This window comes from Lathyrus oleraceus, chromosome 7 (genome assembly GCF_024323335.1).
Source record: "Lathyrus oleraceus cultivar Zhongwan6 chromosome 7, CAAS_Psat_ZW6_1.0, whole genome shotgun sequence".
In the NCBI taxonomy this organism is placed as follows: domain Eukaryota; kingdom Viridiplantae; phylum Streptophyta; class Magnoliopsida; order Fabales; family Fabaceae; genus Lathyrus; species Lathyrus oleraceus.
The window spans coordinates 134,657,395-134,669,130 of record NC_066585.1 but is presented as its reverse complement, the minus strand read 5'-3'; the positions used below and the strand labels follow the sequence as shown (position 1 = coordinate 134,669,130).

Genomic DNA, 11,736 nt, shown 5'->3' with positions numbered 1-11,736 from the left:
GAGTGAGTTTAAGAAAATTGTGTTTTTTTTAAATAAGAAAGGAGAAATACGAAATAGAAACAATAACGTCCGAAGATACATCTCTGAAATAATTACGATAATATATCTCCAATTTTTTTTTAACCTTAAAGTCAAAATTCTATTTATCCAAAATACCTGTACAGATACATTTTCGAACTTTTTTATATTTTCAAAGTATATCTTTACATAATACAATACATAGAGATGGCATTAATAAATTCCTTTTTGTTAAGTCGAAAAAAAAATCTGTCATCGGTCAAGCCTCCGTCTCCGTCTGTTTCACCCAACTGCTCAACACGTTACACTGCAAACACTGCTCTCTTCACTAAAAAACATTCTCTTCCCTTTCGATATCGAAAACCGATGCGGCAGTGCCTCCGTTAGCCGACGATCCGTTAGAAATGAGCGGAAGTGGAAGAACAACTGCTCGGAGCAGAGTCAGATCCTCTTCTGAACCCGACGCCAATTCTTTCCGCGAAGGACGGCCAAAGTTTAACCGCCACAGAGGCCGAAGCAAATACGGTAGCTCCATTCCGTTATTCAACAATGTCAGCATCAAATTGGTTCTCGCAATCGGCTTCTTCGCATTCTTCATCATCTTGTTTTTCATTCGGCATCTCGTCAATTCCGTTCCAGAACCTCGCTTGCCTCGTGCCATCACGCCATTTCCCGCGCCGAAAATCATGGACCTTCCTCAGGTCAACTTCATCATTTTCAGTACTCTTAATCCTTTCTTTTGCTTTCAGAAATTTGATTGTTGTGAATTAATCGGTTTGGTGTTATTTCAGTTTCAAGGTGAGCATAAGGAGAGCCTGTATTGGGGGACTTATCGCCCCCATCTCTATCTTGGAATTCGTGCCAGGTATCATTTTACAGTATGCATGTAGTGTGTAGGTTTGGTTCCGCACTTCCACTTTTGGAGGAGGCAAAACTGATTCAAGAGGTGTAAAATTGATTTTAACATGTTTGGATGTTTTCAATTATAATTGATTTGCTCGGTTGTTGTAAGAAAACCACGACACATCCTCACTGTTTTATTTTGTTTACACTGAAATGGAAGCAGAGATTATTTTGGTGATTTTGCATTTGCTTTTGTATACAATCTGAATATGTTGCTTGATGTATAAAATTTGACTTATATTTGCATGCAAATCGTGCGTCAAACAGAAATTGGTGCTCTATATATCTGGTTTAGATTGTGTTTGTGGGATACTGATGTCAACATTTGGCATTCTCACTTTTTTCATTATACTTTTTGTGAGGCGTGTTTGTGTGATGACAGGACTCCACAATCTTTGATGGCTGGATTAATGTGGATTGGTGTGAAAGATGGCAGATATCACTTGAGGCATGTTTGCAGACATGAGGATGACTTAAGTACTTATGGTTGGAAAAAGCATAATGGGCGTGATTATGGGCATCAAGTACTGGTTGACCATGGTATGATCTTGACTACTGAGTTTTTAAAATCAAAGAGCGATGGCAGTGGTTATGGAGGGGACTGGGCAGTTCGAATTGATGTGCAAATTGATAAGTAAGTGATGCTATTAACTTCAAATCACTTAAGTATATGTACTGAGACCGAACAATTTGGTTTTTAATCTTTTATTAGTGGGAAGTAATCCTTAGGTAATCTTTTATCAAAGGATCTAGCAATAAGATTCCCTCTTTTATTAGCTTTTGTATTATTGGAAGTAGGTGGTGACTGGTTTAATTCTCTATCAGTATCTGCATCTCTCAGTAATAGTTTTCCTATATTGAGTGATTATTATCGATTGAATGGTTTTGTTCTCGTGCGGTCCAACCCCAGGTCTAAGTGGAATGAGGAATTTGGGAAAGGTGGCCAGCTCTTTTTCTATTTGGCTGATGAAGGTGGTAATGTTCTAGATGTGACTCAAGAAAATTTGAACATTCGCGAGAATTCTTTACTTGCATCTGGATCTCAAACAGACATTGGAGATTGGCAGCTACATTTGAAGTCACCGGTAATGCTAGGAAATTGTATTATGATTGAATATTCAATATTATCTTGTTTGTCCTACCATTGAACATATTTTTGGAGTTTATGGTTAGTTAATTACAAACAATTTCTTCTTCCTACTATATTCCATGAAAAAGATAAGGAGTATCTCAACACTCCCTCCCAAACTGGTTTATATATATCATATGCCTCAAGGTTCGTACACATATAAGATATTCTTAGCTCTTTGAGTGACTTGGTCATAGTTAGAATTCACCAAAGCTGTAATGATATCCTCAAAAGTAATCTTTTCATAAATAAATTGACAATCAATCTATTAATATTTAGTACGATCATGGAAGACTTGATTGGATGCAAAATCTCAGGCTGCCATATGATACAAATGAGACTCATGGCTCTAATTTGCAAAGCTATAACTCATATAGTAGTTGTTACAATTTTCTACCAAATAAATTCACATACAGGAAGAGTCATATTTTGTTAATCAATCTCTCCAAAGGATCTAGCAATAAGATTCCCTCTTCCAATAATACCACATTACCTAGAGGTTGATCATCAATAATTGTGGCATCTACCCTAATATGCATATGTATTTGCAACAACATTAGTGTGACCTATGTTCTTATGAATTAGTTTTTTTAGAGCACATCCTTTGATATATCAAAATTCAAACAACTACATTTCAGTGACTATTGCGAGGAGGATTGACTCAACATTTACGACAAATGATATGTCAAGTTTAGTCATATTAAGGTAATTAACTTTTTAACCAATCTTCCTTCACTATCTACTAGGGTCAGAAAAGGGATCCCCCTAATTTACGTTCAAATATAGAGGTGTATCAATTGACTTAATGTCAACATCCTAGTTTCGTCCCAAATGTCAATGACATATTTCCTCTAATAGATGACAACATTTGTCTTTGTTTAGCTGCTCCAGTTCAAAGGAGATATCTCAGTCAACATGCTGAAAAAATGCCGCTTAAGTTGAGAGATTGCATAACATCATAGTTCTCTCCTGTAAATTGTAATTTCAATGCCACCCAATATGGGATAAATATACACTGGTTAATGGAGGAATGTTGACAAAAAAACCAAATTGATGGCTACATTTCAAGTTTCTAAAGAAGTGCACTAAATCTTCCAAACCACGCTCTAATACTTTGCTTAAGGCTGTCTCTGTAGCCTACAAACAAAACCACACGACTCTCCTTAACAACAAACCTGAGCAGTTGCTTCATATTCCCTTGATTATAGGTACGGGTAATTATAGCCTATATCTTTCTATAATCTTCCCTAATTAATAATTAAATCAGAGAAAATGCACGAGGAAAGAGGAAATATTTATATACAGGAAATAAGGGATATCTCAACACATATAATGTGCTTTTATTTAGTATCTTAACTATCTAAAATGCAAATTGTCAGACCTTGTTTTTTTTTGCTTTGACATAGTAATTGCCATTCTTGATTATATGTAATATTATGCCTAATCCGATTACCCACTTTATTATGTTTTTCTCTTCCAGGATGATCTAAAACTTCATTACTCTGGATTTCGCACACCTCACTATCACAATTTGTCTGATCTTGTTGAGGAAAATCTTGCATCACAGGTATGTCAGGATATTTCAATTCCATTTATCTAATGATATAATTTTCATGTAATAGAAGCTATGTTTTTACATTTTTGAGGGTTTTGCTGATATCACTGCTTTTGTGCATGTCCTGGTAGATAAGAAAGCATGCTCAACTGCAGCTATCTGACTCATCAGATGATTCTTCTAATGTGTTAGTTTTTCAGGTAACATAACATATGCACTTTCTGAGATCCATTTAACAAAACTTGTGCACTGCATACATTTGTGAGTGTATAGAAGCACAATCCAACTGCCTCTTGAAAGCGTCTTTCCTAATTGATTTTGCTGTTGTAACTCACACATGCTTATATGTTTCTGAATTTATATATGTTTTTGGTCCTCATAAAATCAGTGGATTTTGGTTTCGGTCCGAAAAAAAAGATTTGTTTGGTTTTCATCCCTAAAATATGAAATCACTATTTTTGGTCCTTACCTTTATATGACATCCATAAATTGTTTGTGTCTATGGAAGGTCAAGTAATCATCCAACAAAGCTTGTGTTGCCATGTTGGCATATGATTCATTTAATTTTTTGAGTCCTATAATGAATTCTGTTTATTTGCTCTAAACTGAGCTGTAGGTATCAATAACTTATAACAGTGTTTTCAGGTTTGATTAGTGGAATAAAAACAAAACGGAATAAGATATAGGGACCAAAAACCTAAATTTACTTATTTTACAAGGACCAACAACAATAATTTCAAAGAGGGTTGAAAACCAAAGTAAAAACTTCGCTTAGAGTATAGACCAAAACCAAAGTTCAATCATTTTATAGGGACAAATGACACGTTTAACCCTTTTTTTTTTAATTCATGCTCCAGATTATTGGTGGCTTTCCTTTCACTACAGATATTGTACTTATCTCTGGAACTGATTCTGTAAGTTCAAGAGTAGAAGAGCGCGTCAATAGTCTTACAGGTTTTTTACCACTTTTTCTAGTGTATTTTAAAAGTATGGTGTGTGTATATTTACACGCTTTCATGAAAATGGGGAACTAATTTAATTATTTACTCTGTTGATGGAAAACATTGGGATTTATACAATTGTGCTTGCTTATATGTGTTCATCAATGTAATGGCTTAAAATTGGAAGCTATGCCTACTTTGCATTCACATTCATTTCCAGTTTTTGAGTCTTGTGATGTTATGTTAATGTGTAAATATTATTTGTTTAAAAGAGAAGTGGACTACTCTACTAATATTTAGTTAACATCAATGTTCTATGTCATTGTGTAATTGTTTGTCCTTCTGTTAAATGTTAGGAACCTCACTGTCTAATGAGCTGAAATATAAAGAACAAGCATTTGATGAAAAGATTGAGAAAATTTTCAATTTGGCTGAGAAGGTACCATGTTTGTTGTAATTTGATCGGCTTATTTAATCTGTTATTTCACTTTCTGTAAATCAATGATGTATGATGCTTGTTTTTTCTCTTAAAGTATTAGGAATCTCTCAAGTTTCATATGATTGATTGATTAAATTTTATCAGAAGTTTATGCTTGGTGAAGTAAATTCTTTATCATATAAGTGGATTTTCAGGTAGACTCAGAATCCATTTCTGTTGGTAAGGCTGCCGTTGGAAGCTTATTAGGCGGCATTGGCTACTTCTATGGCCAGTCAAAAATCGCTCTGTCAAGAACCCTTAATGTAAGTTACTTTACTTTCTTATAATATTGAACATGATACCACCCTTTAATATCATATAGAGCGACATATGATTATCATAAATTTTATTGTTATTTTTCGTGTGTTTTATTTTGTCTTTGTAAAGTGTAAAACTAAGACAAGCTAACTAAGAGAAAAAAAGTACAAGACAGAAGATAGCGAATCAATAAAGGACTGAATTCTTGCTAACTAAAAAGTTTCTTTTCATGAAATGAACCAACACTAGACAAGCTAATTAACCATAAAATCATGCTGAAGCTTAGCAAAGAAATCACTCTGGAATTGCATTATCTAAGATTTAAAGATTATACGACAATGTGTTAGTTTTATATGGAATGCAATAACATTACATTAATCCTTCAATCATCTTTGTCACCAAATTGTCCTCTCATGGATCTAAAACATCATCAAATTTGCTTTGCGATGGACTAATATGGTGGCTGCAAGAGAATGATTTTGTTAGCTGTTTTTGTATTTTTAGGGATTTATTTAATGAAAAAAATCTTTGATGGATTATATTGTAACAAATAAATCTTTGGGAGACTAATTCAAGAATCACTTTAATTTTATTATTACTTCTGTCCAAATGAAAGGTGTAAACTTAGAGAGGGCCTTTGACTTCCAAAGAGAATAATAGTAGCAAGAAGAACATTTTCCCTGTTTGGACTAGATTCTAAGTGAGGAATTGGAAGTATTGTTCACAATATATTCCAAAGGATCCTGAAGATCATATCCTTGAATCTGTTAGGATAGAAGGGTAAAATAAAGGAGTGGCAAAGAAGTTAGGTTTAGTGATGCAGTTAATTAGTTAATCTGATCATAAGAAGCTCAATTTGATAAATAGGGGGAAACTAGTACTACCACAGCCTTTTGCTACTAAAGGCTTCTCAACCACAACTGTTATCATGCACAGAAGCCCGTTTACTGAAATCATTATGATGGGTGGCCATTCTATGGTTCACTATAGAAGTCTAATTTGACCATATGTTGTGAAAAATTTATCTATCATTTAATTAATCTCTTTGCTGGAAAAACAAAATTTCCTCCAGAAAGATTATTATAGATTAGAAAAGAGATAGCACGGGAGTTTACTTTATCAATATTATTTAATGGGCGGTTGTATAACTTATTACTCATAAATTTCTCATCCAGACAATGTGTCTTTGTTATTCTTTGATTAATTGCTGTCAGTGCTTTAGTTTTCCTTTTTAGCCAGAAAATTGATTTCCTTTGTACTTTTGATTAGCTTTCAGCAATTTAGAATTCAGATTTCAGGCAAATATGCAGTGGCTTGTTTTCCTTTGCAGTTTAGGAAACATGTTGATTATGTATCATATTGGCCTGCTGAGCTTTACACTGCGGTACCAAGTCGGTCTTTCTTTCCAAGAGGATTTTTATGGGATGAAGGTTTTCATCAACTTCTAATCTGGTCAGTTTTTTGGCTAACAATGGCTTTCATGACCACCGTTATTAACATTATTACTATTGACATTTTTATGGTGTGTTGTATTGACTGCACAAAAATAAGTTGTATTATTTGGCAAACAAATCATCTATGGTATTTAAGTGCGCTTTATTTGCACTTATGAACATTAATCAGGCGTTGGGATATTCATATTTCATTGGATATCATTGGACACTGGTTAGATTTGATGAACATTGATGGATGGATACCACGCGAACAAATTCTGGGGAATGAAGCATTAAGGTGTAGTATCAACTTTTTGGTAAAATGATTACAGTGAATTCAATATTTTTATCTGTCCTACTCCATAGTGACACAGATTGTTCTGTACTTGCAGTAGGGTCCCAGAGGAATTTGTTCCTCAGCATCCAACAAATGGAAATCCTCCAACTATGTTTTTAGCATTAAATGGTATATGTCTATGTTCCTTCCCTATTTAGCACTTTTATATTATCCTGTATTTTTATAGTTATGACTTGCAAGAATCATTATTTCAAAAAGAAGGCAACCAGTGTTCCACTTTGCAAGTTAATCAGGTCATAGCCTAAGCTCGATAATTATATTTCCTTTTCATTGAGAATTGATGATTAATGTTAAATATGTTTGGATCTCAACCCCAAACGCTAGCTCAAAGGGTGAGGTTGCGCTCACATATTTATACAATTAACAGCCCGGGAACTTAAGCAATAACAAACTCCAACAACACAAATACCAACTTCAACAATTAGTAATTGTTCAGGTACTCCATAATAGCCCCACATTGTTGAGAATCAAGGCTAAGGGTAGTTTATATATAACACACACGTTCCTCAATCCAACGAGACACCTTTCCTAAAAGACAAAGCCGTGATGGGTTCTCACACCCAAAGCCCTTTAGCCTAGACTGGAGGGCAACTATTTCGGTACACCAAAATAGTCCCACAGTGCTTGGGAATCGAGGATAAGGGTAGTTTACATACAACACTCACACTCTTCAACCTAACAAGGCGCCTTTTCTAAAGGACAAAGCCGTGATAGGGTTCTCACACCCAAAGCAGACAATACATCGTAGGCACCAATGGTCAGCAGACTCTAGGTCAATCGAAACAGTAATCAGTGCATGATTGGCTCTATTTTGTGATTCTTAAGATATTTATGGATTATAAATTTATAGACAGTTTGACAATTTATATGAACCATATAGATAAATATCACCTTAGATCTGAAGCTTGGCTAACATTAGTTTGTTGTGTTTGTGTTGCATTTTTTGAGAAATTTCATGGGTGAAAACTCAAAATCTATCCTTAAGAATGTAGATATGGTCATATAATGCTCTTTTCATTACTTGCATAATATGATCATATGTGGCATGAAGATTTCATAAAGCTTACAAAATTTATCCCTCCCTCCACTTAGCAGTTACATGCTATAAAAAGATGATTTTATTTCTGTTTATTCTTTACTCTCTTCCTTCCCTCTAATCATTTATTATCATGTACGAACTCCTAACCAAAGTAGAAGAAAATTTGTTTTTGTAGACATAATTACTGGCTTGAAGAATAACGAGTTCACTGGGAAGGATAGAGGTGAGATCTCTATGTTCCTCGAGCGCGCTTATGTTCGATTGGAAGCATGGTTCCAATGGTTCAACACGACTCAATCAGGTATGTGCTATAATGTACGCGTGGTCTTCTTGAGTGCTGGAAATATATTCTTTTCATAACCAATGTTTATTTCTATTATCATATCTATTAATCTAGGCAAACAAATGAGCAGCTACTATTGGCATGGTCGAGACAACATAACAATGCGTGAATTAAATCCCAAGGTTCTGATACACATTCTTTCTTTCTGTACTTGTGTACAATTTCAATCTGAACTATAGTTACACCCAAGGACCACACAAAACAACCATCAGTGTTTATATCAATCAGTCACGACAACTCTCTTTATCCTGACCAAAGACACTCCTAAATAACATAAAATTTTGCCATTTTCAGTCGCTGTCCTCTGGATTAGATGATTATCCACGTGCTTCACACCCAAGTACGGATGAACGCCACTTGGACCTTAGATGCTGGATGTTACTTGCAGCAGATTGTATGCATTCCATTGAGAAGTTGTTGGATAAAGAAACCAGGCCTGGCAAGGTAAAATTTATAAAATAAATGTAGGCATCATAAAGTCAATCACTAATTTTAATGGACTTGTTGAATTAAATGATGCAGAATTATGGCTCTACTGCTAACTTGCTATCAGATCATGATTTACTGAACCAGGTATATTTACCTTCTCTTCCACGATAATTTCTTCTGAGCTGGTATTCACCTTGTTATTTCACTGTGTTTTCACTTGCTGGTAATGCAGCAAAGGAGCAAGAGGAAAAGAGAGTGGAGGTAAATAGGAAAGGAAAAAAGATAAAAGAAAACTTATCACATAGTTACAGAGTAATTGGATCGAGATATAACAAACTACTACAATTTATTGGAAAACGTTTTTTCTCTTTCTATATTTAGAAAAAAACTACATAAAAAATAATTCCAAAGTTTTCCTTCAAAATAGAAGTTGATTTTTACAGTTTGGAATGCAAGGTTTTACCTGACTTTTTCTTAAAATTGAAGGGTCTTGTCTAAGTTGAGCTATAATTTCTTCATCTAGAGTCTAGACCACCTTCAAGCTCACTGTTATAGAGTTATTGAGGAATGTGAACTTCTTAAGTGCCCCTGCATATAAATGCACGAATCAGTTGGTTATGAATACACCGCACATATGTAGATAGTTGATGCACTTTGGTATGGTGAAAAGTAATCATATTTCCTTTCCTTTTTGAATTGTATTTAAGAAAAGAAAATTTAAAGCAAACTATACAGTTGCTTCTCATTAAATGTTTGCTTGGTGACACTAAAGTCAATTGGTTGCTGCTATTATTATGCCCAGACCTAATTTGTGCTTCATGTCCATACAGATGCATTTTGATAATGCATATGGTGCTTACTTTGATTTTGGAAATCATACAGAAAAGGTATACTGCCCAGTAATTTATGTTTAGTATCAGGCGCATTACTTTGCACGATAACAGTTAATGGGTTCTTCTATCAAGTCTGAGAATGAGATTTTCTCATAAGCTTAACCATACTAGGTTCAACTTAAATGGAAAGAAATGGAGACAGAACAGAGTTATGCTCCTCGTCAACTTGTCCGGGATGTTTTGGAGAGACCTGTTTTAAGATTTGTTCCTCACATTGGTTATGTTAGTCTGTTCCCATTCATGGGGAGAATCATTCCATCCGTAAGTAATGCATGTTAATTCTGATATCGCAATTTTTTATGTTAAGAACTGAGAAGTTAATCCTTGTTTGAATGATTTCCCAATTATATGTATTTTTTAAATGTACTGTTTCATTCAGGGATCATGGATTTTGGAAAAGCAGCTTGAACTCATTTCAAACAACAGCCTCTTATGGACTGACTATGGACTACGCTCTCTTGCCAAAACAAGGTCTATAACCTCAGACTTAATTTAATTTGAGTAACCTTATTCAGCATATGTTAATTCTTGTGAACCGAAAATGAAACTTTTTGTATTCCACAGTTCCATGTACATGAAACGCAACACAGAGCATGATCCTCCATATTGGAGAGGTCCCATTTGGATAAATATGAATTACAGAATTCTTTCAGCGCTCCACCATTATTCCAAAGGTATAACTGCAGATATTCCAGTATTTCACTTTTTTCCATGCTTCCTGAAACTAATCTGTAGGTTGAATTTTGCAGAGAATGGACCATATCAGGACAAAGCCAAAGCTATCTACACAGAATTGAGAAGCAATTTAATTAGGTATTATTTGGTTTAATTTACATTCTTGGAATCTTGTTTAAAGCTATTGGTTGGTTTTTAAAACAATGTATTTCTCTCGTATTGCAGAAATATAGTACGCAATTATCAACAGACTGGATTCTTTTGGGAGCAGTACGATCAGATTAAAGGCAAGGGAAAAGGAGCACATCCATTCACAGGTTGGACTTCTCTAGTAGTATTAATTATGGCAGAATCATACGGCACAATTTAGGACAAACTTTGAGGAGACTATGGTGTACAAGGAAGCAGATTATTAAATTTTGTAATGTTGCAGTTGAAATATTAGATTACATTTATAGATTCCAGCTATCATTAAATGTGAAAATTCAAATAGGAAGAGGAATAGATTATGTGCGTGTTGTTGAAGATTCAAATTGAAGTGAAATGGGAAATATTTTATGTGCCAACCTGTCAGTTTCAATTGCCCAGTTATGTTGGTTTTTTTGGTTCTGAGAATGACCAAAGAACAAGGACAAGAGCTAGGAACACTCTTTTTACCACAACTCTCTTAACACTCACTCTGTTATTGGGTGAAACACATGTAGGTCTCTCACATTGAAAATAGATCCGACATAAAATGGTAGGACCCACATGTGTTTCATCCAATAATGAGTGTTGAGAAGAGTGTTGCTAGCATTTCTCAAAAACAAAAAGACTGTCATTTAAGAATACAAATGGTAAAAAGCCAGCTCAGTTGATAGCTAGCTCAGTTGATAGCTGTGCATGAATATCAGATGCAGAGGCGCGAGTTCGAACCCGCGACATCTCACTTGTTCACTTTTAAAAAGTGAATTCCTACCACTTTTCATATTGTCAAAATTGCCACTGATTAAAATTTGAATGAAATTTACTTTTGTTTGAAATTTCTGATAGACAAAAATGAAATTTTCGGTACAAACAAAAATTCCGGTAGTGTATTGTAAATTTTCGGTATATTGGAAATTTTCAATAATTTCAGAAATTTGAAATTTACAAGTTGATATTGAAAATTTCAACCAAAATGAAATTTTTGATAGTGTTATTTGTTTGAAATTTTAGACGCTTAGAATTTTGCCGACAATTTTGAATAACTGCGATTGCATCGACAGTTTTGTGTGGTTCAGAGTGAATGCAAAGTTGTATAAA

The 11,736-nt window shown here is 34.5% G+C and overlaps 1 protein-coding gene across 1 annotated transcript; it reads left to right on the top strand.

Moving 5' to 3' along the window:
* Positions 1–235: 235 nt before the first annotated feature.
* LOC127100824 (mannosyl-oligosaccharide glucosidase GCS1) lies at positions 236–11,018 on the top strand. Its single transcript, XM_051038107.1, has 22 exons — positions 236–719; positions 810–883; positions 1,304–1,555; positions 1,832–2,006; positions 3,531–3,617; positions 3,737–3,805; positions 4,463–4,559; positions 4,903–4,985; positions 5,180–5,287; positions 6,613–6,734; positions 6,906–7,013; positions 7,108–7,181; positions 8,288–8,413; positions 8,510–8,577; positions 8,750–8,899; positions 8,978–9,028; positions 9,715–9,771; positions 9,889–10,038; positions 10,157–10,248; positions 10,342–10,451; positions 10,527–10,590; positions 10,678–11,018. The coding sequence occupies exons 1-22, from the start codon at positions 423–425 to the stop codon at positions 10,820–10,822; spliced, it is 2,559 nt and encodes an 852-aa protein (XP_050894064.1). The 5' UTR covers positions 236–422; the 3' UTR covers positions 10,823–11,018.
* Positions 11,019–11,736: the final 718 nt, after the last annotated feature.